Here is a 24195-nt window from a genome sequence, read left to right on the forward strand (position 1 = left end):
TCCTCTCTCTGTTGAAAATTGACACCACGAGTCCTTGTCCTACATCCTTAAAAATGTTTTTCAGAAATCTACCCTACGAGTTCTGATTAAGAAAAAATTAAAAAAAAAAATCCAGACTGCGTCTCATTCTTACAAACCATTTAAAATTTCTACGCCACGTGTGCTTTCTTTTACGTTTGAAGTTGGTCCATAAAACTACTCTTGATCAATCTTCCCCACCAGTTTCCTTTGAAGATATTAGAATGAAATATATTCCACAAGACCATTTGAAAAAAAATTTAAATTTAAAATTATGTTCTTAAAAAACAATAGATAATCTTCACTATGAGCCCTTCCTTAGCAGCATTTTTAAAAAATACGATCTTCGAGCCGTTCTTATTAAAATATAATAAATAAATCTTACGCTAATAGTCCCTAAATAAAAATAGATGTATTCTAAAAAAAATATTTTGGCGAATTTCCAAAAAAATGTCCGCAATATTGTTAATTTTGGAGCGAAGTCAATAGTCCTAGTTCATACGAGAGTCAGATATGTTCTCTTCCTAAAACCCTTGGAATTTCCGGATTCCGATGTTCCAGTGAGAAGGAAGGATAATTTTGTTGATTGATGATGGAAAATCCCGGACATCCACTAAATTCCATACTACAACATATTATAATCATAATTTTCTTTTTTCAATAAGAGTTGACCCACACTTTACTTTGCTGTAGATAGACAATTTGAAAACTAATGAGAACTCAATAAACAGTAGCAAATGAAATGAAAACGGACTAATACCAAGACAAAAACAATGCGTGGCATTTAATCGTCTATCGTCTATCCTGAAAAACAGCAACAAATACACCACAATATAACAACAATAATAAAAAAAATTGTATCAATATTTAACACAACCAAAAGCTTATACAGACAGACATAGGATGGTTGTGGCCGACATTTATTACTGCTATTGAAATGATGGTATATTTCATATGTATATGTGAGAGTGATTATGTGTGCGGAGGCAAACGAACTCTTTTATTTGTGTTTGTTTTTCGGCTTAGATCAAATTGTATTGTTTATACACTTGCATAGGTATATATCCTAGATATATGTATATATGTTTATATATGTTTATATATGCCATATATAGTATGTATATATGTTTCAGTATGTATATATTTCCATGTATTGTAAGATGTGTTCAGACATTGATAACTTTTTACTACTACTGGCTGGCAACATTGATGTCGATTGTTTGTTGGTTGGTTTGGTAACCATGTTGTAGTTTGATTGTTTCCATTTTGTGATATTTCAGCACGTACGCAATTTACAAACATCTACGCAGTTACGCGAACACATACACACGTACACACAGATACAAATACAAACTATAACAACAGCGGCAACACCATCCAGTTAGTGAGTAGCAATATAACATCATTAAAAAAAAAGAGGAAAACTTAGCCGCACGTACACATACGGAAAGTGAATGACTGAATGAATGGAATGAAATGAAATGATGATGACTGAATGGTCATATGTATCTCTCCAAGTGTATGTGTGTGTGCGTGTGTGTGTTCCCCAGAACACCTTATATGAAAGGATATAAAGTTTTTCCTCTTTATCCACTGCAAACATCCTGGGCAGGCAGTCGGGCAGGCACGCACGTACTCACGCACACCAGCCCATTTTCTTCTTACTTTCATTCTTTTCTTTCTTTGCAAAGCGAACACTAATAGAGATATAGTACATAGTAGTAGTCGTGTAACAGTGAACAATCCTTCTCTAAGGGATTCGAAAACTATATTTAGTTTCGATGTGATGCGAATAGATAGCGAAACAATAGCAACAAAACAAACAAAAACAACAGTTATAACTTTAAAATTCACTTATACACAAAGAGATAGATCTAGAGAGAAAACTACTACACGTTCACAATACACTTACGCACGTACATGCCTGTGTGTGTGTGTGAGTAAATAAAATGAACATAAAGACGTTATGGGAATAACAAATGGCTAACATCATATCAACAATAATGTCGTTAAACAAAAACTTTAGAAATGATTAATTACTAGAGGGTCTAATATTAAACTTCGGGTTTTTATGCGTGGGATTTAATATCTAGTCGGGCAAAGGTTTTAATTTCCAGAGGAATTGCTACTATTTCATACTTTATGGAAATCTACATCTCGAATCCTTCCTTAAACTTTTTTTAAATAACAAGAACAAAAACATTTTTAGGAATATGTGTCCTTATTGTAGATTTTATAAGAAGAACCCTTAGCGTTGATTTTTAAAAATAGTTTTAAGGTTGGCTCTGTAACATTGGCGCAGAGTGAAATCTAGTCAATGGTGGATTTGCCAGGTCCGAAGCCGCATTGGTATGATCCAATAATGTCATTGACCATTGGCTTCAGTCGTTCACACAGCACACTGGATAGCACTTTATATGCGATGTGAAGAAGGCTAATTCCTCTATGGTTGGCACATATCGACTTGTCTTCTTTTTTTGTGTACGGAACACAGGATGCTCTAGTCAAATTGTACTAATCAGCTGGTGCATGCTCCTTAACAGCATCTGACCACCAGTCTTGAATAGTTCGGCTTGTAACCCATCGGAACCTGCTGCTTTATTATTTTTCAGCCGATTGATTGCTGTTCTGACCACATCTTGGCTAGGTGGTATACACTCTACAGTGTGAGATGAAAAAACTGCAACCAACTTCAGACTCCTGTCATTTTTAAGCCACTCGTATATAAGAGCACAAAAAGCATTTTGGTAAGAATTTTCCAGAAAAATGTTATTCGTGATGGAACAGAAAGAAAATAGACTGAAAAGAGCTAAAGAGCATGGCCGAAAGTGGTGAACTGCCGAATTTGATTTTCTTCGATGAAATATACACCTCGATGAGAAAACATTCGTTGTCCAGCAGTTTGTAAACAAACAAAATGATCGTGTTTACTTGCCAAAGAGGTCAGCTGAAAATGTGAACCTTCGGTTGGCCACCAAAACTCAAGCGCCGGCCATGGGCCGCCATAACAGCCGATGATAGCTCCGCTCGTATTAATCGACCACGACATCAAAATAAATGCTGAATATTATCGCGAAAACGTTTTGGCCGCAGACCTTGGACATTCCAAAATTCTGAGTGCGATGGTGGACGCGCCACCCAATAATGGTTACACAATCGCATGATACCAATCCGTTGGACTACTGTGTCTGTAGTATTTTGGAAAGCAAGGTTGGCACTAAAAAATACCAAAGTGTCGATCACCTCAAGGAAGCGCTTCGCCGGGAATGGGACAAAATACCGCAGAGCAACAATCGGGCAGCGTGTGATGGTTTCATTGGCCGTTTTAAGGCCATAATTCGGGCCAAAGATGACCAATTCGAAAAATCTAAACTTATTCTAAAATTTGATGCTATTTCCGACATTTTTGCTTTCAATAAAATAAAAAAAGTGTTAAAATTATGGCGCTTGACTTTGTTGCAGTTTTTTTATCTCACCATGTATACAGTCATCTATTATTGGTTCTGGGGTATCCTCCTCGCAGCTACTTTTTGATACCAGAAGTTTTTCAAAATGCTCCTTCCAGATCCTCAGCACGCTGTGTGTAAGCAGGTTTCCTTCTTCCTCTTTACAGGAGGATGTGCCTGCACCAAAGCGTTTGGTTTGGTGTTTTACTCGTTTGTAAAATTTTCGGACTTCATTCTGACTTCTGTACATCTCGATTTACTCTTCTCTTCTTGTTATTTCTTCTTTTTTTCTGAAAACAGGTTTCTCCTCTCTCCTTTTCTTCCGATAATTCTCCATCGCATTACGTGTTGCTGCTGTCTGCAGTGTTGTCCTACGACGCTCCTGATCGTACCATGGGTTTTTGGTACCTAAGTATTGCTTTTGCTGCAGTTTGTAGGGAGTGGGCAATTATTTGCATTGTGCTTCTATACCATTATCGGGACAAGAAGTACTTTCGTAAAGCAGGTGGGTAAGTTGGGTAGAGTAGGCCACTGCTACCTGTTGTGTTTGCAGCATTTCGACGTCCAGTTTCCGTGTTACATTAGATAGCACCTTTGCTGCAACATTAAGATGGGTGCGAAACTTGGCTGCACAAGGTAATGGTCCGAATCGATATTCGCTCCTCGTATCGATCGTATCGATCGATCTATCACAACATGGTCAATTTGATTTCTCGTTGCTTGATCGGGAGAAATCCAGGTGGCCTTGTGAGATGCGTGAATCTGGTGCTGCTAACTACCATGTTTTTTGCTGCCGCGAAGTCAATCGGCCTCATGCCGTTGTCGGATGTTTCTTAATGGAGGTTGAATTTTCCGACGGTGGGACCAAGCAGGATTTTAATGTCATGGCCAGGGCAGCGATCATATGCAGTTTCTAGGCCTTCGTAAAAAAGTCTTTGGTCTGTTCATCCTTATCTTCCGTCGGAGCATGGGCGCAAATAAGACTGATGTAGAAGAACTTCGCTTTTATACGGATTATAGCAATTCGCTCATCTACTGGACTGAATCTGGCAGCTATAATACAGGGCGTAATCATCTGATTTACTTACGCCAGTCCCTTTCCATCGCATTTCCTGTAAGGCAATAACGGCTTTGTACTTCTTGAGTACATCCGCCAAGGCGAAAACTGCGCCTGTCCTTTACAACGTGCGCACCTTCCAAGTGCAGATTCGCAGATCGTGGTCCTTTATACGTTTGCGGGGATAGTCAACATTGGGTGGTTTCGTTTTCTTTTTCGTTGCTTTTTTTCTGAGTGTGGGCAACTAACCCGACGCCTCAATCCATTTTTTATAGTTCTTATGGGTGAACTCGCGACACATATCAGCTCACTACTTCAATGGATAATGAAAATAGTTACCCCAGGTGGCACCGCGTGGAGGTCAGTGTCCACAATTGAGATAATATAGTCCCTGAAAAATAAAATTTAAAAATCCACGCCTTGAAGTAGTCCCTGAAAAATAAAATTTAAAAATCCACGCCTTGAAGTAGTCCCTGAAAAATAAAATTTAAAAATCCACGCCTTGAAGTAGTCCCTGAAAAATAAAATTTAAAAATCCACGCCTTGAAGTAGTCCCTGAAAAATAAAAAAACCAATCAACTTGACAAAGTCCCTGAAGAATAAAATTAAAAAAATCTGCGCCTATATATAAATAGTGATTGTAATAAAAGTTTTAACAAATCAAGGCATATAAGTAGTCCTTGAAAAGAAACTGTTAAAATCCACACATATAAAAAGTACTTGAAAAATAAGTTTTAAAAAATGCACGCCTGTAGTGAGAAAGTGAAAAATAAGTTTTAAAAATCCATGCCTGGGTATAGTCCTTGAAAAATATTTTTTCAAACTCCATGGCTGTGTATAGTCCTTGAAAAATAATTCTTAAAAAACCAAGCCTGGGTATAGTCCTTGGAAACAAATTTTTAGAAGTCCCCATGGAATATGGAAGTATTGGTAGTATAATTCCTTCTCTTTTGAGACGTTTTTCTTTTCTTCTTCTTCTAATGTAATTTCACTTTCGAACAGGATTCCCTCATACCCCTTTTATAGAAGAACTTTTTCCCCATTTAAACATTCATCAGTTCTTATCTTTTAACCCACTGTCCGGAGAATAATACATTTTTTCTTGATCCTCAGATACTAATCGATTGTTGTTGGGATTAGGGTGGGCGAAAGTTCCTGTTGTTGTTTTATTACTTTTCTATGTTCTGCAGAATGAGAATTGGTATTTATCCTACTCAATCCAAGTATCCTCAAATGGTAGGATAAAAAGAAGATGATGAGAAGGAAAAACAGTAAACATGGACGAACGAGTTAGAGAGGCGTGCGTGCGTATCCTTTAGTGATTATGCCATTGTATGCGTGTTCACAATCCGAAATTGATGATTTGGAATGTTTTTTTTTTTTGTGGATTATTATTTTGCTGATAATTGTTGTGTTTTTGTTGTTGTTGGTATTTCAAATTGCTTGATGTTCTAGGTAAGTGCTCCAGTTTGTAGGTTGAGTATGAGAATTCCAATGAGTAGTTATTATTTGTTGTTGCTGTTGTGGAGGTATGAGGGAGGACTCTCCACTCTTTCAGTTTCATTCACCTTTAAAAATGTTTTCATAGTTAACTGCTGATGATGTTGTTGTTGTTGTTTGGCAGTTTACAACTACCGTTCATTGCGGAATGGGCCTGACAGGGAATGAAGGGTATGTTTTACCAAAGATAAGAACAACAATAACAACAACATCATAGGTATGTTATGTTTTCATTATTATTGTTGCTGTTGTTCGGTTTTGTTTGATTGGACATTTCACCAAAAGACCTGTGATACAAGCTAAGTTGTTCGGAAGGTAATTTATATGGATTATTGGAATGCTGTTTAATCCTTTGATATTACCTTAACCTTTTTTCCCTTCTCGTTAGTGTCCTTAATTCATGTTCGTTCGTCCTCCACCACCTTTCAATCTTTCTCTCTCTCTCTTCCCCCCCAAAAAATCATTTTCATTTGATTTCCTTGATTGACCTGACACTTGGTCAAATGTTAAGATTGGCTTTGTTGTGGGGGAAAGGATATTTTTTTTTTCTTGTTCTTCATCTTCGTTTTTGACATGGCATAACTGGTTGGCTAGCTGGATGGCTGACTGGCTTGAGTTATTAGATAAAGTCAAATGAGAAGGAATAGAAAAATGAGTCCTTTAGCACTCTTGTTGATGTATTATGGACAATAACAACAAGCTAGTGTTTTTTTTTTTTTTGTGTTTTGATAACAGAACACCCCCGCTCCCCTGTTTTCATAAAACACAGAAGGATGTGCTGCTGTTGTTGATATCACTTCCTTCAATTTTTTGTAGTAGTAGTTGTTGTTGTTGTTCTTGCTTTATGCGGAAGGGTCAAGTCTTCTAGGGTCATAGAAGTCGTTGTCTTCACTTTATTTTTTGTTCTATTCATTGTTGTTGTTGCTGCTGCTGTTGTTGGCCTCTCTATCCGTCTGTCTGTCTGTGTTTGACATTTATTTTATTTGCTAACCTGCCAGCAATTTAAAAGTCAAATGACTGTCATTGTTATGCTACTTAAGTGGTCACTTTTGGGGTTATCCGTAAGGCAGGAAGGACCAGGAACGTCGGCCATAATAAGACGAAAACGAAAAATATCAATATTTATTGAAGACAAACAATTCATTAAAGGATTACAGTGATTGAATGGAAAAGGAAGATGAAAGGAAATGAATGAAGGGAGTGGAGTTCTGGCGGGTGGTAAGAAAAATTGTGATTTAGGAAGGAAAGAGGATTGGGATCTTAAGAAGAAGGATGTTTTATTTTGACACCTTAAATTTTGCTGCAGTCCTTTATGAGACTCCTTAAAAAAATCCTCTCAAAATAATTTTTGAAAAATCTTTCATTGTCTGTGGTCCTTCAAAAATATATTTGAAAATCCTTTCTTCTCTGTATGTCTCAAAGGATAATTTTTGGTCTTCTCAAAAAAAAGACAAAATTGTAACAAATCTACGCATTGTTATGAAAATAATTTTTAAAAACTCTACGCCTTAATAGGCTCCTGAAAATAATTTTTAAAAACTCTACGCCTTAATAGGCTCCTGAAAAATAATTATAAAAATTTATACGCCTTGCTAGGCTCCTGAAAAATATTTTTAAAAACACTACGCCTTGCTAGGCTCCTTTATGCCTTGCTAGGCTGAGGATCCGAGAAGCGAATATCGATTCGGACCATTACCTTATGGCAGCCAAGTTACGCACCCGTCTTAATGCAGCAGCAAAGGTGCGATCTAATGTAACACGGAAATTTGACGTCGAAAAGCTGCAAACACAACAGATAGCAGAAGCCTATTCCGCTCAACTTAACCAACTGCTTGACGAAAGCACCCAATGTCCGGATAATAATATAGAAGCACAATGGCAGAGAATTGTCCACTCTTTACAAACTGCAGCAAAGGCAACACTTGGGTACCAAAGGCCACCATCAAAAAATCTGTGATACGAACAGGAGTGTCGTAATGCTACTGATATGAAAAACGCAGCGTATAGGGCAACCCTGCGGTCAGTAGCAACACGTAATGCGATGGAGAACTATCGGGAGAAAAGGAGAGAGGAGAAACGTATTTTCAGAAAAAAAAGAAGAAAGAGCAAGAAAAACGTAAGCGTGAGCAAATCGAAATGTACAGAAGTCAGAATGAAGTCCGAAAATTCTATCAACGGGTAAAACACCAAACCGAAGGCTTTGGTGCAGACACATCCTACTGTAGAGATAAAGAAGGAAACCCGGTGACAGATACAGACAGCGTGCTGAGTATCTGGAAGGAGCATTTTGAAAAACTTCTGGTATCAAATAGTAGCAGTGAAGTTTATACCCCAGAACCAATAATAGATGACGGTATAGATTGTATACCACCTAGCCAAGATGAAGTCAGAATAGCAATCAATCGGCTAAAGAATAATAAAGTAGCAGGTGCCGATGGGTTACAAGCCGAACTATTCAAGACTGGTGGTCAGATGCTGGTAAGGAGAATGTACCAGCCGAATAGTACAATTTGGCTAGAAGAATGCATGCCCAATGATTGGAACCTCCGCATCCTGTGTCCCGTGCAGAAAAAAGGAGACAAGACGATATGTGCCAACTCTAGACGAATAAGTCTCCTTTCCATCGCATATAAAGTGCTATCCAGCGTACTGTGTAAACGACTGAAGCCAATGGTCAATGACATTATTGGACCATACCAATGTGGCTTCAGACCTTGCAAATCCACCATTGACCAGATTTTCACTCTGCGCCAAATCATAGAAAAAAACCCACGAAAAACACATCGACACATTCCACCTATTTGTCGACTTTAAAGCCGCATTCGATAGCCCGATCCGTACAGAGGTTTTTAAATCCATGTCTGCGTTTGGCATTCCTGCAGAATTAATTCGGCTATGCAGGATAACAGCCCTTGATGTCGGAAAGGACCTCTCGAAACCCTTTAATACCGAACGAGGATTCAGACAAGGTGATAGTTTGTTGTGTGACCTTTTTAACATCCTGCTGGAAAAGGTCATACGAGAGGCAAAAGTGAACAGAAATGACACTATGACACCAAACAACACATGTTACTCGCCTACGCCGATGACATAGACATAATGGGTCGAACATTCAGAGCGGTAACTGCCACCTTTGAACAAATTGAAAATTAAACGATGAGAAGACCAAGATTTTATATACCTTGATACCGCCATAAATAAATCGAATCATATCAGGTTTGAAATTCGGAGAAGGATAGTGATGGCCAACCGATGCTATTATGGTCTGAGCAAACAACTCAAAATCAAGGCCACCTCTCGCCAGACCAAACTTACACTCTACAAGACGCTGACACTACCCGTGCTGTTATATGGATCTGAAGCATGGGTACTTGCGCAAGCATATGAGGCAGCTCTTGGAGTGTTTGAGAGAAAAATTCTTCGAAAGATCTATGGGCCGATCTGCGTTGACGGTGAATATCGCCGTCGAATAAACCATGAGTTGTACCAGCTATTGTCAGACGTATTGAGCTGCAGCGACTACGTTGGCTAGGTCATGTTGTGAGAATGGATGAAGATGCCCAGCCCAGAAGTCATATAAAAGCGAACCAGTTGATGGTTCACGCAGAAGGGGAAGGCCAAGAATACGTTGGAAAGATCAAGTCCAAGATAACATCGACGAAAATTGTCTTTCAAATTGGAAAAACTGCGCAAAAGACCGACGCGTCTGGAAATCATTTTTAAGTTCGGCCTATGGAACGAAAGTTCTGTCACAAGCCAGCTAAGTCAGTAGCATGCCTTGCTGGGCTCTTGAAAAATATTTTTTAAACACTCTACGCCTTGCTAGGCTCCTGAAAAATAATTTTAAAAAAATCATGCCTGAGAATAGACTTTGAACAATAATTTTTAAAAAATCCACTCCTGAGGATAGATTTTGAACAATAATTTTTATAAAATCCACTCTTATGCATTTTCCTTAATTGTTTTTACAAGATCTGATATTAATTTTATTTTCTTTCCCCCCTCTCTCTTTCCAGATCCCATGACCGAGAAAGTGGCGATTATGCTGGCTCAATATCAGACCTCCAAAGTGTTACCTCCCGTCTCAGCACCGTATCGGTAAGTTGACCTGTGAACATTGCTGCAGCACCTGCATTTCATATTGTCTGGATATTTGTTGTTGTTGTTTTATTTATATATTTTGTTGTAAATTTTCACCTCCATGGCTCCTTTGCCGAACCAAACTGACAAAAAACTCTCCTTTCGACAATTTATTTGCGAATTAGATTAAATGTTAGCGTTAATGCCAGCACACAAGTGCAAATAATCTGTAAACTTGCAACATTTGTCCGGAATAGCAATTTTTTTCTCCCCCACAGAAACGAACTGGAAAACAAAAGATTGTTTTGCAACCATCGTGTTGTGGAGGATTGATGGTTGCAACCCCGAGATTTTCCCTCCATAGAATTTCCATTGCACCGACGAAATTGATAAAGTGCACTTGAACAAACAAACTTTTTGTTGTTGTTGTTGCCCAGCAATATTTTCTTTTCAGCTCAGCCAAAGCTGTTTTTTTTTTGTATTTTTGGTTGGTTCGTTGTTTGGGTGTTTCAAAGCATCTGCAGCAATTTTTGTGACATTTGTTTTCTTTTAAGTCTAGCTGAAATTTTTGATTCCCACCCCACTCCCTTCGAAAATGTTTGCAAATCGTGTACAATGTTGCACATTTGTCCAAAAGCAAATTGTGTTTAGATTCTTTTGTGAAAATATACTCCTCCCCACCCCAGCCCAACTGCTTGCGGTAAATCAGCTAGCAGACAGCATCATAAGATTACCAGCCACGAATCGGAATCGTCTCCACCGCCATGCATTGCAAACACCACACGTAGAATCTCTTCTGGATGGGTTTGCTGCAATACTTGACAAGCAAAACGACCAAACCAACCGAACGACGAAACATCCATCCCACCGAATCCATCGACCGACCAACCGACCGTCCGACCTCTATCAGACCAACCACATTGGCAATGAAGTCACGTTTTGCGTTTGAATTTAATTGCGATTTAATGTGAATTCTGTTGTGAACACAGACAATGAGTTTTAATTTGATTTGTGATGACCTCCAGGCCACCACAACCCATCCGGGACCCCGAGACTACTTCATAAATGGCAAATGTTTATATCTCCTCCTCATTCTTTGGTTCGATTTGGGTTTTTTTGGTGGTTTGTTGAGCATTTCATTTCGATCATCGCCATCATCAGATGTGCATCGTCATTATTATCAATTTGTTTTCTATCATCATTTTCTCTCTCCATCATTGCAAGCATTTTTCTCATTCTCCTTTGTGTTCTGTTTTTCAGATTAGTACCAATAATTGCACGGCTCGTTATCGTACACTGAGTGGTGGCCTTGGCAATTCACCATCTCTATCGCCCAGTCCATCCTCCGATTATGAAGACATTGGCATTGGTGCACCGCGTGCCCTGCCACCCAGCCTAGCGGCAAAGGTTAAAAAGAACGGTGCCATTGCAACAAAATCAAATACAATTAGCCAGAAAGCAACCATACATCATGTAAGTAGTAGTGGTCCTATGAATCCTTTTAGTTTGCTTTTTGTTGTTAAAGTCCATGGCCATGTCCAAGTCAAGGAGTTTAATTAGAAACTACGCTATTGTAAGACAAGCAAGAAATGAACGCACTATTGTTCAGGTAGATGTAATTAAACATGATTTGGTATTAATTGTTTGCAGTGAAAGGGAATTGGACGTTTTTCCAATTGTTTGAAGAGGTCCTTAGAAGGCACATAGATGCATACAAAGATTGATTACATGTAATGAAGATTTGATAGGATTTAAGGGACATAATTGAGGTTTAACACAAACGTGAATAAATTTTAAAAAAATCCACGCCTTGACGAAGTCCCTGGAAAATAAAATTAAAAAAACCACGCCTTGACGAAGTCCCTGAAAAATAAAATTTAAAAAATCCACGCCTTTACGAAGTCCCTGAAAAATAAAATTTAAAAAATCTACGCCTTGACGAAGTCCCTGAAAAATAAAATTTAAAAAATCAAAGCCTTGACGAAGTCCCTGAAAAATAAAATTTTAAAAATCTACGCCTTGACGAAGTCCCTGAAAAATAAATAAAAAAAACACGCCTTGACGAAGTCCTTGAAAAATAAAATTAAAAAGTAGCAACACGTAAAGCGATGGAGAACTATCGGGAGAAAAGGAGAGAGAAGAAACGTATTTTCAGAAAAAAGAAGAACGAGGAAGAGCAAATCGAGATGTACAGGAGTCTGAATGAAGTCCGAAAATTCTACCAACGGGTAAAACACCGGTGCAGGCACATTCTCCGGTAGAGATATAGAAGGACACCAGGTTTCCTTCGGATAGAGACAGCGTGCTGAGGATCTGGAAGGAGCATTTTGAAAAACTTCTGGTATCAAATAGTAGTAGTGAAATAGATTGTATACCACCTAGCCAAGATGAAGTCAGAATAGCAATCATTCGGCTGAAGAATAATAAAGGAGCAGGTGCCGATTGGTTACAAGACGATATGTGCCAACTATATAGGAATAAGTCTGCTTCCCAACGTATATAAAATGCTATCCAGGGTACTGTGTGAACGTCTGCAGCCAATGGTCATTATTGGACCATACCAATGTGGCATCAGACCTGACAAATCCACCAATGACCAGATTTTCACCCTGCGCCAAATCCTGGAAAAAAACACGAAAAACACATCGACACATGCCATCTATTCGTCGACTATAAAGCCGCATTCGACAGCCCCATCCGTTTAGAGGTGTATAAAGCCTTGTCTGCGTTTGGCATTCCTGCAAAATTAATTCGGCTATGCAGGATAACTTTAACAGACACAAGATCAGCAGTTAAAGTCGGAAAGGACCTCTCGGAGCCCTTTAATACCGAACGAGAATTCAGACAAGGTGATAGTATGTCGTGTGACCTTTTTAACATTGTGCTGGAAAGGGTCATTCGAGACGCAAAGGTGAACAGAAATGACACTCTGTACACTAAACAACACATGTTACTCGCCTACGCCGATGACATCGATATAATGGGTCGAACTTTGAGAGCGGTAACAGTCACCTTTGAACAATTTGAGAAGGAATCTGTCAAAGTGGGTCTGGTAAAAAACGGCGAGAAGACCAAGCTGATGGTATCAACGCGCAAGACGTCGGACCAACTGTGGAACTTGAGAACCACAGCATCGATGTAGTCAAAGATTTTATATGCCTTAGTACCGCCATGAATAAAACGAATGACATCAGTTTTGAAATTTGGAGAAGGATAGTGATGGCCAACCGATGCTACTATGGTATGAGCAAACAACTCAAAAGCAAGGCCACCTCCCGCCAGACCAAACTCACACTCTACAAGACGCTGATACTACCCGTGCTGTTATACGGATCTGAAGCATGAGTACTTATCCAAGCAGATGAGGCAGCTCTTGGAGTGTTTGAGAAAAAAAATCGATGGCAGTGAATACGCCGTCGAATGAACCATGAGTTGTACCAGCTATTCTCGGACATCGACATTGCTAGACGTATTGAGCTGCAGCGACTACGTTGGCTAGGTCATGTTGTGAGAATGGATGAAGATGTCCCAGCCCAGAAGGCATATAAAAGCGAACCAACTGATGGTTCACGCAGAAGAGGAAGGCCAAGAATACGTTGGAAAGATCAAGTCGAAGACAACATAGCTGAAAATGGTCTTTCAAATTGGAAAAACTGCGCAAAAGCCCAATGCGCCTGGAAATCTGTTCTAAGCTCGCCTTATGGAACAAAAGTTCTGTCACAAGCCAGCTAAGTAAAGTCAGTAAGTTGATAGTCCTTTAAAAATAACTTTTAAAAAATCCACGCCTAAGGATATGCTTAAAAAAAGCGTTTTTAAAAATCCATTTATCCTTGAAAATAGCTTTTGGCCTTAATCGTCCCTTTATCCTTTCCCTGAGTTTGTCTTGTAATTAAAAAGAAGAATTGAAAAACAAAAACAATGTTTAGTTCTGACAATGGTGCGTTTATTGACTTCAAAGTTGCTTTCATCAAATACTAAAGACTTTCAGTTTGGAAAACATACTAACTTTGTTTGAATTTTTTTTCTTCCCTTTCTCTACCCCTTTAATGCTGCTGCCCTGGAACTTTTCTTCACGTTTTGTTGATGTTTATTTCCAATAATCTCGAAAAAACACAACTCTCCGCCATGGACTCATCATTCATGTTTGTACACACACACACACATACATGGAACAACAATAATTGACTGCTGTTTGTTGTTGGTTTCCTTGGAATGTATTGCAACTGGACGGTGGTCTCCACAACGGATGTATGGATATGTGGATGTTCTTTTCCTGGCAAAATATTGGATAAATTTGATGGAATGCTGTTTGCTTGCTATAAAACTTTCAACACAACTTCACAACCACATCAACAAAAACAACAATTCCGAATTTAACAAAAAAAAAATCACATCACTCAAATTCTGCAACCCGTCCCTCTTCCTGGACAATGACATTGCTATGCGATGCTGATGATGCCCTTGTCTTTCGATTTTCTATGCCATACCATCATGCTGCCACTGCTTCTGCTGCCACCTCCTGATGACTGATATCTATCCCGGCTGCCACTTCGTATTTTGTACAGACCAACGAAATGCGAAACTCGCAAAAGGAAATTGGCACATTTAATGAGAATGGAGTGCGAAACTTTGTTGCCACAAAGGATACTTCAAGGGATTTTAGCAATTCCCAAGATAATACCGACCGGGGCAGTATGAGCGATCAGGCCTTTGCATATTCGGCGAGTTCAGTGGAAAGTTTACCCAGTGCTTCCGGTTCAAGTAAGTAATTCTCTAGCTCTAGTCTCTAGTTGTTATTGTTCCATTATAGTTTTCCTATGCTATACAATTGTTCATCTATGTATCTAGTCAAACAGTCATGCAGCAGCTTCGACTGGGTGTGTGTGTCTGAGTGTGCGTTTGCATTTTTGGATTTACTTACCATTTCATCAGTTTAGTCTATTACCGAAAAACAATCGTAATAGATGAATGACGAGATGGATGGATGTTTGGGTGTTTGGATACCAGTATCTCTCACCCAGACCCCCTATTCCCCCCATGGAATCCAGTTGCAAACTTCAAATATATGCAGATGCATTTCGTATCTACTCCATGGGTAGTTTTATTGTCGATTTTATTTTGTCGAAGTTTGTCCGTTTGTTTGTATAAACATTGACGATGGCGATACAAACAACGCAGAGAACGATGATACTGTGTTTGCATAGACGAAACCAAGAAGGATATCCTGTTGTTTTTCGTTAGTTTCAGTTTAAGTGGTTTTTTGGTTAAAACTGTGGAAATTTTGAAAACTTAATGAATTTTTAATATGCTTCCTGGAATGTTAAAGGCTTGTTGTTTTTGCCATATCACCATCCATACACCCTCCGAATAAAAGAAAGACATTGACTGACATTTCCACGGGAGAGTGGAGGGGAAATGTTTAAAAGGCAATTGGTTCCGCTCACACGTCCATACTTCATGTGTATTCTACATTAATGGACAGTGTTTTGGAACGGGATGGTAAATCAAAAAAGTAGGAGGAAGACTGGAAGACAAAAAAGTAAATTTCTCTTAAATAAAAATAAACTTTAAACAGTCCTAAGGATAGCCTTTAAAAAATATTTTTAAAAAATTTACGACTAAGGATGGCCTTGAAACAAATTTTTTTCAAAATCAACGCCCAAGAACGATTTTATTTTCAAAATCCACACCTAATGATAGCCTTGAAACATTTTTTTCAAAATCCACGCTAAAGAATGACTTGAAAACATATTTTTTTTATAATTCAAAGCCTAAGGATGGCCTTGAAAGTTTTTTTTTAATCCACTCCTCAAGATAGACTTCAAATAATATTTTTTTAATTCAAAGTCTTAGGATGGCCTTGAAAGTTTTTTTTTAAATCCACACCTAAAGATTGCCTTCAAAATCCACGTCTTAGAATGGCTTGAAGAAACATTTTTTAAAAATCCACACCTAAAGATAGCCTTCAAAATCCAATCCTTAGAATGGCTTGAATAAATAATTTTTAAAAATCCACCCCTAAGGATAGTCTTCAAAAAATATTTTGTAAAAATCCACGCCTTAAAAAATATTCAGTAAAAATCCATAGTTTTGAAAAATACTTTTTTAAAAATCCACTTCTAAGCATAGCCTTGAAGAAATTTTTTCCAAAGATCCAAGCCTAAGGATAGCCTCGAAAATTTGAACCGATTATCACGAAACTTTGCACACATCATTCTAGACTTAATTCAGTACGCTATGCCAAAATTCGTGTAAATGAAGAGATTTCCAGGGACTTGAGTGCACCAATTACTTAAAATCGGGCGAAACTATATATGGGAGCTATATCTAAATCTGAACCAATTTTCATTAAACTTAGCACACTTTATTATAGACGCAATTCAGTACGCTATGCCAAATTTCGTGCAAATCGAGAGATATATAGAGATGAAAATATATATGGGAGCTATATCTAAATTTGAACCGATTATCACGAAACTTTGCACACATCATTCTAGACTTAATTCAGTACGCTATGCCAAAATTCGTGTAAATGAAAAGATTTCCAGGGACTTGAGTGCACCAATTACTTAAAATCGGGCGAAGCTATATATGGGAGCTATATCTAAATCTGAACCAATTTTCATTAAACTTAGCACACTTTATTATAGACGCAATTCAGTACGCTATGCCAAATTTCGTGCAAATCGAGAGATATATAGGGGCTTTGGTACACAATTTACCTTGAATCGGACGAAGTTATAAATGGGAGCTATATCTAAATCTGAACCGATTTTCACGAAACTTGACACACATCATTCTACTCTTAATTCAGTACGCTATGCCAAATTTCATGCAAATCAAAAGAATTCCAGGGACTTTAGTGGACTATTTACCTGAAATCGGGCGAAGCTATATATGAGAGCTATATCTAAATCTGAACCGATTTTCACTAAACTTTGCACACATCATTCTAGACTTAATTTAGTACGCTGTGCCAAATTTCGTGCAAATCGAGAGATATATAGGGGCTTTGGTACACAATTTACCTTGAATCGGACGAAGTTATAAATGGGAGCTATATCTAAATCTGAACCGATTTTTCCCAATTTCAATAGGGTTCGTCCTTGGGCAAAACAAATGAGCTGTGTCAAATTTCATCCAATTCGGATCATAAATGCGACCTGTACTTTGTTTACAATTTAAAATGGACAGACGGACGCACGGACATGCATAAATCGATTCAGAAAGAGATTCTATGCATATTCTCAAAAGTAACCATGGGTATATCTCGATTATTTTTGCCTGTTGCAAACATGTGAACAAAGACATAATACCCTGTACCACAGGGTATAATAAAAATAATTCTCCGAGCCTTGGTAGGCATTAGAAAACATTCACAAAAAAAACTTAACTACTCCAAGGCCGGGAAAACTGTTCTTAAAAAATTTTCAAGCCTTGAAAATATTCGTTAAACATCTCTTGTCTTGAAAAATATTCTTCCAAATTCTCCAAATCTCAATAGACGTTGAAAAATATTCCTAAAAAAATCTTCAAATCTCTGAATCGCAATTAACGTTGAAAATATATTCTTACCAAAGCATCAATCTTCAATAGGACTAAAAATATACTATAGGTCTGCAAAAAAAGAAAAAAATTGCATCGAAAAAATATTCTTCCGAATTCTTCTCAATACCATTCCGAAAAAATCTCAGAGCCTCCATGGACCTTGAAAATATTCATACAAAATCTGCAAACCTCAATATAAAAATTAGATCTGCTAAAAAAATATTTTTAAAATATATTTTCGATATGCCTGGAAAAAGTATTCTTAAAAAATCTCGCAGCCCAATATGCCTTGAAAAAATATTTCCTTGAACCACTGTACCTTTCTCCGATTGTGCATACATGTTACATGCAAATGCCTCGTTATATTCGACCTGTATGCCTCGTATAATATCCACCCTCTTAATTTGTATGGATGTGAGTGTGTGTTTGTCTGTGTGCGTGTCCCTTCCATGTGTCCTTTTTTCCAAACAACTTACCATGATTGCTGGAATTAATACTAAGAAGGAAATTGGTTTCGCCATTGCCAACAATGGGATGCTTGAAGGGATGGAGGTAGGGTTAAGGCTACAAACCCCAAAAAGGATGAGGTCCGGAATTTGATGTACACTCTTTGTGCGAAACTCTATTAATGAAGAACAGCAACGACTACAACAACAACAAAGTTTTTTCTTCAAGTATTTTTCTTTTGAACAGCAGTCCAATGAATAAAACAGGAACCAGAGGAACATCAATGAACGCAACGCACCCACCAACAGCACTTGATATTTTGCGACAAAGCCGAATTAAAAGAAAGAACAAACCAAAAAAAGAACGACAAGAGTCAAGTAAAAGTTGTTGTTTTGAAAAATTGATGAAAATTTATTTTACCCAAAAAAAGAACACACGCACACACACACCCTCACCCATACTCTCAAGCAACCACTCTCATGATAAGAACAAAAAATTAATTAAAAATACTTAAAATATTTCTTGAGCAAAGTTTTTCCAACTACTGGAAGATATCTGCTGCTTTGCCCAAGGAATAATATAAATTTAAACTCTCCAGCACCCCCCCCCCTCTCTCCCCCCTCCCTTCCTCTCGTTGTCGTTCTCTTTGGTAACCTCATCTTGGTCTCTTGTTAACTTTGGCATTTTTTCGTTTCTTCTTTTTGTTGAAAATTTATTTTTTAATTTATTGTGTGTTCATTTATTTACTTGCAGGCACTCAGGCCTTAGTACGTCCAGGCAGTCCACAAAGTTCCATTTCAACCGATGATCGCATCTCGTTAGCAGCACCAATATGCAAAGCAAAGGCACTTGTCGATAGCATGGCAAATCCTTACGATAAGGATGCACTTAAATTTAAGGTGAGTATCAAAAATCAAAGACCAAAAAGCAGCGTATCAAACGCCGCCAATGACACACCAACAAAAATTATAAAAAAAAAATAAAAAACAACAACCAAATCCGAAAGGACGACAACGTCAATGCAAAGCAAACACGCTCAAACACTGGAGAATATGCTTAGGTGGCTGGCTGGCAGGTTGGCAGGATATTCAACAGCAGCAGCAGCATCAGCTTTATGCTGTTGCTCAACAACCCTCCATATTGAATCTCCAATGGCTCGGATGATGAATGGCCGTGTCCTTTCAAAACTTAATGGCAAATGTTCCGGTAGATTTTGTTGCTTTAAACATCTTTTCTTTACATTATGATGACACAAACATAAATTGTCCTTTCGATGGCTGGCAAACACCTATACACCTACCTTACAACCCCTCCATATTGTCCCTCTTTGCATTTGACTTATTTGTGACACTTAAATCATTCTTGTCATCGTTGTTGTTATTATTTTTTCTTTTTTCTTCTTCTTATTTTCATGCCATAAATAATTTGTCTTCTTGTTTTTGTTCTGTTTTTATTCCATCATCTCTTTTTATTTTTTCCAGAAAGGTGACATAATAGAAGTGCTTTCAATGAACGCCTCGGGCATATGGAAGGGTCGTTGCCATGGCCGTGTGGGTCATTTTAAGTTTATCAATGTCGAAGTGCTGCCAGATCAGCGTTTAAAACACTCACACAGTAAAACGCTGACTGGCCTGGCTGGCAAGAGTATAAGTGCCGCCATGGGTATTGGCGGAAGGCATATGGCCAATGTGAATGGTCCACATTCGGTGGAGGATCTCTTAATGCGCATTGGCTTGAAGGAGTACACTTCGGTGTTTGTTTTAAATGGGTAAGTTTACAAACAAAATATGTTTAAACATTCAAGCCTTTCAGGACCCTAAAAAAAAGTCCAGGCCTTCTAGGACCCTGCAAAAAATATTCTTAAAAAACCAGGCTATCTAGGGCCCTACAAACAATGTTCATAAAAAACAGGCTATCTAGGACCTCAGTTAGGCCTTGAACAAAGTCTTCTTTAAAAAATCCACGCCTCAGTTTGTCCTTGAAAAAGTCTTCTTTAAATCTGTAAGAAAAGTAGTAAAGTCGAACGAGGCCGACTATATGATACCCTTCACCACTTTGGGTATATTCAACAGATGAATCCTAACAGACGTCGCATTTTTAAAGGACCAGTAAAAAGAAATTTGATCCATAAAAGTTTCATTCTGCAACCGATACTAATTTCTTCCTTTGGTCAGATATAGAAGCTATATCTAAATCAGAACCGATTTTCAGGAAACTTAACAGACATCATTCTAGACCTAATTCATTACATTGTGCCACATTTCGTGTAAATCGAAAGACATATAGTGACATTGGTGCACCATTTACATTAAGTCGGACGAAAATATATATGGGAGCTATATCTAAATCTGAACCGATTTTCAGGAAACTTACATATGGGAGCTATATCTAAATCTGAACCGATTTTCAGAAAACTTAACACACATCATTCTAGACCTAATTCATTACGCTGTGCCAAATTTCGGGTAAATCGAGACATATATAGGGACTTTGGTGCACCATTTACATTAAATCGGACGAAAATATATATGGGAGCTATATCTAAATCTGAACCGATTTTCACGAAATTTTACACACATCGTTCTAGGCTTAATTCAGTACGCTGTGCCAAATTTCTTGCAAATCGAAGGATGTATAGGGACTTTGGTGCACTATTTACCTAAAATCGGACGATAATATATATGGGAGCTATATCTAAATCTGAACCGATTTTCACGAAATTTTACACACATCTTTCTAGACTTAATTCAGTACATTATGTCAAATTTCGTGCTAATCGAAGGATATATAGGGACTTTTGTGCACTATTTACCTAAAATCGGATAAAAATATATATGGGAGCTATATCTAAATCTGAACCGATTTTTCCCAATTTCAATAGGGTTCGTCCTTGGGCCAAATAAGTTACCTATGCCAAGTTTAATCCAAATCGGATCATAAATTCGACCTGTACTTTGTTCACAAAAATACACGGACGGACGGACAGATGGATATGCGTAAATCGACTCAGAAAGTGATGCTATGCATATTCTCAAAAGGAACCATGTGTCTATATCGTTTCCTTTTGCCTGTTACAAACATATGCACAAAGACATAGGCCTTGAAAAAAAGTCTTCTTTAAAAATCCACGCCTTGGATAGGCCTTTTCAAAAAGTCTTCTTTAAAAATCCACGCATTGGATAGGCCTTTTCAAAAAGTCTTCTTTAAAAATCCACGCCTTGGATAGGCCTTTTCAAAAAGTCTTCTTTAAAAATCCACGCCTTGGATAGGCCTTTTCAAAAAGTCTTCTTTAAAAATCCACGCCTTGGATAGGCCTTTTCAAAAAGTCTTCTTTAAAAATCCACGCCTTGGATAGGCCTTTTCAAAAAGTCTTCTTTAAAAATCCACGCCTTGGATAGGCCTTTTCAAAAAGTCTTCTTTAAAAATCCACGCCTTGGATAGGCCTTTTCAAAAAGTCTTCTTTAAAAATCCACGCCTTGGATAGGCCTTTTCAAAAAGTCTTCTTTAAAAATCCACGCCTTGGATAGGCCTTTTCAAAAAGTCTTCTTTAAAAATCCACGCCTTGGATAGGCCTTTTCAAAAAGTCTTCTTTAAAAATCCACGCCTTGGATAGGCCTTTTCAAAAAGTCTTCTTTAAAAATCCACGCCTTGGATAGGCCTTTTCAAAAAGTCTTCTTTAAAAATCCACGCCTTGGATAGGCCTTTTCAAAAAGTCTTCTTTAAAAATCCACGCCTTGGATAGGCCTTTTCAAAAAGTCTTCTTTAAAAATCCACGCCTTGGATAGGCCTTTTCAAAAAGTCTTCTTTAAAAATCCACGCCTTGGATAGGCCTTTTCAAAAAGTCTTCTTTAAAAATCCACGCCTTGGATAGGCCTTTTCAAAAAGTCTTCTTTAAAAATCCACGCCTTGGATAGGCCTTTTCAAAAAGTCTTCTTTAAAAATCCACGCCTTGGATAGGCCTTTTCAAAAAGTCTTCTTTAAAAATCCACGCCTTGGATAGGCCTTTTCAAAAAGTCTTCTTTAAAAATCCACGCCTTGGATAGGCCTTTTCAAAAAGTCTTCTTTAAAAATCCACGCCTTGGATAGGCCTTTTCAAAAAGTCTTCTTTAAAAATCCACGCCTTGGATAGGCCTTTTCAAAAAGTCTTCTTTAAAAATCCACGCCTTGGATAGGCCTTTTCAAAAAGTCTTCTTTAAAAATCCACGCCTTGGATAGGCCTTTTCAAAAAGTCTTCTTTAAAAATCCACGCCTTGGATAGGCCTTTTCAAAAAGTCTTCTTTAAAAATCCACGCCTTGGATAGGCCTTTTCAAAAAGTCTTCTTTAAAAATCCACGCCTTGGATAGGCCTTTTCAAAAAGTCTTCTTTAAAAATCCACGCCTTGGATAGGCCTTTTCAAAAAGTCTTCTTTAAAAATCCACGCCTTGGATAGGCCTTTTCAAAAAGTCTTCTTTAAAAATCCACGCCTTGGATAGGCCTTTTCAAAAAGTCTTCTTTAAAAATCCACGCCTTGGATAGGCCTTTTCAAAAAGTCTTCTTTAAAAATCCACGCCTTGGATAGGCCTTTTCAAAAAGTCTTCTTTAAAAATCCACGCCTTGGATAGGCCTTTTCAAAAAGTCTTCTTTAAAAATCCACGCCTTGGATAGGCCTTTTCAAAAAGTCTTCTTTAAAAATCCACGCCTTGGATAGGCCTTTTCAAAAAGTCTTCTTTAAGAAATCCACGCCTTGGATAGGCCTTTTCAAAAAGTCTTCTTTAAGAAATCCACGCCTTGGATAGGCCTTTTCAAAAAGTCTTCTTTAAAAATCCACGCCTTGGATAGGCCTTTTCAAAAAGTCTTCTTTAAAAATCCACGCCTTGGATAGGCCTTTTCAAAAAGTCTTCTTTAAAAATCCACGCCTTGGATAGGCCTTTTCAAAAAGTCTTCTTTAAGAAATCCACGCCTTGGATAGGCCTTTTCAAAAAGTCTTCTTTAAGAAATCCACGCCTTGGATAGGCCTTTTCAAAAAGTCTTCTTTAAGAAATCCACGCCTTGGATAGGCCTTTTCAAAAAGTCTTCTTTAAGAAATCCACGCCTTGGATAGGCCTTTTCAAAAAGTCTTCTTTAAGAAATCCACGCCTTGGATAGGCCTTTTCAAAAAGTCTTCTTTAAGAAATCCACGCCTTGGATAGGCCTTTTCAAAAAGTCTTCTTTAAGAAATCCACGCCTTGGATAGGCCTTTTCAAAAAGTCTTCTTTAAGAAATCCACGCCTTGGATAGGCCTTTTCAAAAAGTCTTCTTTAAGAAATCCACGCCTTGGATAGGCCTTTTCAAAAAGTCTTCTTTAAGAAATCCACGCATTGGATAGGCCTTGAAAAAAGTCTTCTTTAAAAATCCACGCCTCAGTTAGGCCTTGAAAAAAGTCTTCTTTAAAAAAGCCACGCCTCAGTTAGGCCTTGAAAAAAGTCTTCTTTAAAAAATCCACGCCTCAGTTAGGCCTTGAAAAAAGTCTTCTTTAAAAAATCCACGCCTCAGTTAGGCCTTGAAAAAAGTCTTCTTTAAAAAATCCACGCCTCAGTTAGGCCTTGAATTCCGCTTTGTAACCCTGATTGTCCTTTATTCTAATGTCTATGTTTCTCTTCCCTTTAGCTACGAAGACCTGGAACTTTTCAAAGAACTTGAACCTGCCGATTTGGATTATTTGGGTATTATTAATCCAGATCACCGAACCAAGTTATTGACCGCAGTGCAGCTGTTGCATGATATGGATTGTGGTAAGTCTCTACAACAACAAGTGCATATGGGGGACGGGGAATTTAGAAATATTAAAAAAATAGAATAACTCATTTCAAAGGGTCTTAAAATTGTACTTAAAACATTTTCATTTGTTGTTTTACTTACTAAGCCCTTACAAAGCCTTAGGTTCAAAAATTAAAGCATACTTTCAGGCGTTAGATGAAAAGGCGTTTTTACACCTTTATGAATGGGGGTTATTTTACATTATTACTTATTGAATAATTATTTTCATCTCATTTTTTTCCCAAAATACAGCTTCCAATTTCCCCCAAACCGGTTCGGATGTGGACATTGCCGGTTCCAGTTCCGAAAACGACGAAGCCCGT

The 24195-nt window shown here is 37.9% G+C and overlaps 1 protein-coding gene across 1 annotated transcript in view; it reads left to right on the forward strand.

Moving 5' to 3' along the window:
- LOC133338844 (SAM and SH3 domain-containing protein 1-like) overlaps nucleotides 1–24189 on the forward strand; it is a gene marked incomplete at its 3' end in the record, with an annotated part of 116506 nt that extends 92317 nt beyond the window's left edge. The window contains exons 11-17 of the mRNA XM_061546952.1: nucleotides 10038–10119; nucleotides 11362–11574; nucleotides 14667–14862; nucleotides 18850–18995; nucleotides 19578–19864; nucleotides 23723–23847; nucleotides 24125–24189. Of these exons, the coding sequence (XP_061402936.1) occupies nucleotides 10038–10119; nucleotides 11362–11574; nucleotides 14667–14862; nucleotides 18850–18995; nucleotides 19578–19864; nucleotides 23723–23847; nucleotides 24125–24189 (1114 nt within the window). The remainder of the gene's footprint in view (nucleotides 1–10037; nucleotides 10120–11361; nucleotides 11575–14666; nucleotides 14863–18849; nucleotides 18996–19577; nucleotides 19865–23722; nucleotides 23848–24124) is intronic.
- Nucleotides 24190–24195: the final 6 nt, after the last annotated feature.

Source organism: Musca vetustissima, unplaced genomic scaffold (genome assembly GCF_032173495.1).
Source record: "Musca vetustissima isolate MV318-11 ecotype Yass unplaced genomic scaffold, APGP_CSIRO_Mvet_v1 utg11521, whole genome shotgun sequence".
In the NCBI taxonomy this organism is placed as follows: domain Eukaryota; kingdom Metazoa; phylum Arthropoda; class Insecta; order Diptera; family Muscidae; genus Musca; species Musca vetustissima.